The sequence below is a fragment of the Littorina saxatilis genome, linkage group LG16, assembly GCF_037325665.1.
Source record: "Littorina saxatilis isolate snail1 linkage group LG16, US_GU_Lsax_2.0, whole genome shotgun sequence".
Classification (NCBI taxonomy): domain Eukaryota; kingdom Metazoa; phylum Mollusca; class Gastropoda; order Littorinimorpha; family Littorinidae; genus Littorina; species Littorina saxatilis.
Window position 1 is genome coordinate 16817674 of NC_090260.1, and position 5000 is coordinate 16822673.

At 39.8% G+C, this 5000-nt stretch overlaps 1 protein-coding gene and 1 long non-coding RNA gene across 3 annotated transcripts in view; one reads left to right on the plus strand and one right to left on the minus strand.

Annotated features, from left to right (window-relative positions):
* The window catches only part of LOC138950521 (uncharacterized), a 129847-nt gene that overhangs the window by 115628 nt on the left and 9219 nt on the right, over window positions 1-5000 (minus strand). The window lies entirely within an intron of this gene.
* Window positions 3794-5000, plus strand: part of LOC138951322 (uncharacterized) — a 6949-nt gene continuing 5742 nt past the window's right edge. Inside the window, exon 1 of the mRNA XM_070322945.1 lies at window positions 3794-5000. This exon is cut by the window's right edge and continues 295 nt beyond it. Within this exon, the coding sequence (XP_070179046.1) occupies window positions 3809-5000 (1192 nt within the window). The 5' untranslated portion in view covers window positions 3794-3808.

Below are 5000 nucleotides of genomic sequence, written 5' to 3' on the forward strand. Positions count from 1 at the left end.
AAAGTTACAATCGTTTGGTGTGTGTGTGTGTGTGTGTGCGTGTGTGTGTGTGTGTGTGTGTAGTGTGTGTGTGTGTGCGTGTGTGTGTATGTATGTGTGTGTGTGTGTGTGTGTGTGTGTGTGTGTGTGTGTGTGTGTGTGTGTGTTTTCAACCCAATCACGGAGTTATTACGTTTTCATAGTGATTAGAAACAAGTGACAAGGAACACCATTTACTCTTGTACATGTACTATGCATATTACTATGCATATTGATTCTATTCAGGACTTAGTCGTTTTGAGTTGTTTTCAGACGAACCATTTCGTAGAATTCTGTATAGCAAATTTCATAAAGATCGGTCCAGTAGTTTAGTCTGAATCGCTCTACACACACACACACACACACACACACTCACACACACACACACACACACACACACACAGACACACACGCACATACACCACGACCCTCGTCTCGATTCCCCCCTCTACGTTAAAACATTTAGTCAAAACTTGACTAAATGTAAAAATGGAGTAAGTTTTCAAACCGCAAATTTTCATGACAGGGTAGATTTGCATTTTTTTTCTTTCTCACAAAATAATTCATGTAGAAAGAACAAGTCGCGTAAGGCGAAATTACTACATTTAGTGAAGCTGTCGAACTCACGGGATGAAACTGAACGCACTGTATTTATTCACTAAGACAGTACAACTTCGTCAATCCCCGCGTGAGGGAAATCGCTCACCTTCCACGTGCAAAACGTAGTGATATTGACACGCCAGATTAGCGCGGTAGCGTATTGTGCTATAAAGCAGGAAAGCGCGCTTTTCTGCATTCGTGTTAACTTTCTGAGCTTGTTTTGAATACAACCTATCATATCTATATGTTTTTGGAATCAGGAAATGATCACGAATAAGATGACATCATTTTTGAATCGATTTCTTACATTTTAATCGTAAAACTAATTATTCTATTTTCGTTAATTGTGATCACATTTTAAGAGTAAACATGACATATGTATATATTTTTAGATTCAGAATGAGATGAAAAATACGATGCAATCAATTTTAAATCTGTTTGCGAAAAATCGATTTTAATGACAACTTTAATGAGCAAACTCAATTATTAAATTGCAAGCCTCCAAGCTGAAATGCAATACAAAAGTCTGGGCTTCGTCGAAGATTACTTGACCAAAATGTCAACCAATTTGGTTGAAAAATGAGAGCGTGACAGTGCTGCCTCAACATTCACGAAAAGCCGGATATGACGTCATCAAAGACATTTATCAAAAAATGAAAAAAAACGTCTGGGGATATACACAGGAACTCTCATGTAAAATGTTATAAAGATCGGTCCAGTAGTTTACTCTGAATCGCTCTACACACACACACACACACACACACACACACACACACACACACACACACACACACACACACACACACACACACACTACCACGACCCTCGTCTCGATTCCCCCCTCTACGTTAACACATTTAGTCAAAACTTGACTAAATGTAAAAAGCAGTCTGGTTACATCACGTTTAAAACAACAAACATGTATGCACAGATTTTTAGTACACATACACATGTATTTCGCAAAGTTTTGTAGCACCAAACAAACCAATTTAAAATAAGGTTACGTCAAGTTGAAACAACAAATGTTTACGAAGAATGATTCGTCACAGAGCGTCCTGTTTTAGAAATGTTATCAGTAAAATAACAACACCCAAAGACATATATATATAGATCCGGACGATAATCTGACTTTAGTATTTCTTGCATTGTTTGCTTCAGCTGTTACATGTTTTAATTACCTTAGTAAGCTTATGGGCTAGACAAGAAGAAAGGCAAAAGGTCAACCAAGCCGTAGCAGGTTGTTTTAATTGTTTAACACGTACGTAGTCAATGTTTCACGCTAACACACACACACACACACACACACACACACACACACACACACACACACACACACACACACACACACACACACACACACACACACACACACACATACGTGTCTGAGGGGGGGGGATGATATCTGGACATTTAAAAAAATGTTATATCTGGACTTGTTTATTTCTAAAGCTAGAGAAACGGAATGCGAGTGTAAACATGTGTTAGACTTTAAGAATACTTTTTGAGAGACATTTTTAGAAAAACACTCATTATTGAAAATTACACACCCAAAAAATAGAGATTCTGAAACACGTGTTATATCTGTACATCTGCCACCTAAAAGTGAATGATAGCCGGACATATGACCGGAAAGCTGTAAATACTATCAACTTTATCAAAATAGCGTAACATATGCGTGGTAGTACAAAAAAGCTACCAGTAATCCCACATTATTTTTTTTTGACAGGGACAAACCAAGGGGAACTTTAACGCCTCTCGGCGTATTTTTTCGAGACAAATATCTCCGCAGCTGATATAGTTGATAGACTTTATTGGATGTCGTTATTCAAATGCAATCCGTCAGAGACAGAAAGCTTAGAAAGGAATTACGTTGTATTTGTCAGATATGACATTTATGGGTTTTATGTGTGAACATGTATGTAATATGAGTACTTAATTAATGATGAAATGATGCTGTTATTAGTATGCATTAATTGACAGAAGTAGACTCGTATCGCGAAAAACATTATTATTGATTCGCATGCCTGTTGGACCATGATTATGGGGCCTGTACTGTTACCTGTAGAGCCGAGTCTCCACGCACTCACGTGCAACAGGTGAAAAACCTGAATGTCCATTTTTTGTAAGGTGAGCTGTTAGACTTGTCGCCAGTCACCTAAGCTGTTAGCTTCACTTGCCCATTGAACATGTAAGCGGCAAGTCGGGGAAGATTCTTTGCTCGCGTGCTCAGGTAAACTATTTTTCATGATATGTTTTTGCTAAGGAACACTAGTATGTTTATGAATAATCATTCTTAATATTCGCTGTTATGTTAACTTAAGTGTTCATTGTACTAGTTCTTAATCTGGATATTCTGAATAGTTGTTTAATGTGTGGATAAATAACTCGGACATGGATGGGAATTGATATTAGTATTGACAGTAGTTATTTAAGAATTCGTGTGTGTGTGGTTGAATGTAGAGTGTAATTACAGCCCAGGGTGAATGATGAGTGAATTGCTGTGTGTGTTATGCCTATGGAAATACTGACTCAAGAATTACTTTCACAGGAGTCTTCCCAGAGACAGAAGATGGAATTCGCGAGAGCTTGTTTGACCATTCAAGCAGACGCATGAAGAAACGAAGATGCACGAAGCAGAGCGACGTGATCTACTAACCGGACTTTACGGACCACGCCAGGAGTCGCCGCGTCGGCTGGGTGATGGAGAAACAGAGATGAACTACACTACGCTGTTCTGGTGATGGGGTAACACATTAATTTACTCATCTAGAACCCTGGGCGTATTGTGTATATGTGTGTGAATCCTGAACGTTTGATATATGTACATGCTTTACCAGTGAGCTATATAAACATATTGAGCTCCACGTATTTTCTTTTATTGTTGGAATGAATCGGAGGAGAATAACGAATGCGTATAAATGAAATAGTAGCCTTCTGACTGACAGTCGGTATTGTAGATAATTCATTCCTGACAATTGGTGACCCCGTTTTCTCCAGTGTATGTGTCTTTAACAGATTGTAGACTGTTAACGCACACTTTTTGAAGATTTTTTCATTGTGTGTTGGTTGCTTGACTACGTGTGTAAGCATATCTGTAAACACACATTTTGTGAATAATGTTGTTACAGTGGTGAAGTGTTTTCATGAAGTAACTTTTACAGTATAGTGGTTTTGTATATATATTATCACCATGAGTGACGATTGGGATTTGTGGATGTCTCGTGGGAAAGAGCTAGGTCTTAAAGACAAAGACTTAACCGGTTTTGTCCGTGAACAGCAAAATATTGCTAGAGATGAACGGAAAGAAAAAAGAGAGGCAGAAAGTGCCCGACTAGAAGTGCATGCAAAGCGAGAGACAGAAAAGGAGCTTGCCAAACTAGAAGTCGAAAAAGAGCATGAAAAGCGAGAGACAGAAAAGGAGCTTGCCAGACTAGAAGTCGAAAAAGAGAAACTAGAAGTTGAAAAAGAAAAAGAGCAGACTAGACAAAGCGAGTTAGATCTCGAAACGGAAAGGGTGAAAAAGGAGAGATCAGACGGTAAAGTTAGTCAGTCAAACAGTTCTGGACCTTTTCATCCAAAATTGCCTATGTTCGATGAAAACAAAGACGACATTGATGCATTTTTGTTTCGGTTTGAAACACACGCTTCGGCATGCGGCTGGGATAAGGGTAAATGGCCTGTCTACTTGGCTGCTTTATTGAAAGGTAGTGCCTTGTCGCTTTATCATTCAATTTCAGGAGAACAAACCCTTTCGTGGGATGTATTGAAGTCTCATCTTCTTCGTAAGTTCCAATGCACAGAGGAAGGTTTCAGAGAGCGTTTCAGGGCTGTTCGTCCCGAGATGGGAGAGTCATTTTTGGCGTTTTTAACGCGCTGTCGTCATTTGCTTAACCGATGGACTGAGTTGTCTGGTGTTTCCAACACTGCCGAAGGTTTACAAGACTTGTTTTTGCGTGAACAGATACTTCAGAGTTGTACAAAAGATTTGGCCGTGTTCTTGAGGGAACGTCAGCTGGGTGACGTAGCTGCGTTATGTGAAGCAGCTGAACTTTACCGTGAAGCTCATCCCAACAAAACCTTAGCACGGAAATCAGATGTTTCTATATTTTCAGCTGGAGTTGGAGTTGCAGATTCAACAGGGTTTAACAACGGGGGCAGTGGTTCTCGAGGTTATCGAGGAGGCCGAGGTTCTTCGGGTACAGGTCGAGGTGAGTTTCGAGGACAACGCAGGGGTGCACGTAGAGGGACCATTAAACAGAGTGATGTCTGTAGGATCTGTGGGGGTCAAGGTCATTGGGCGAACCAGTGTGCTTCGTCTAAAAACTTTGCTGAAACATTTAGCTCCGCTGTTAGCGAACACGTTCTTGTTTCAGAGGGACAAC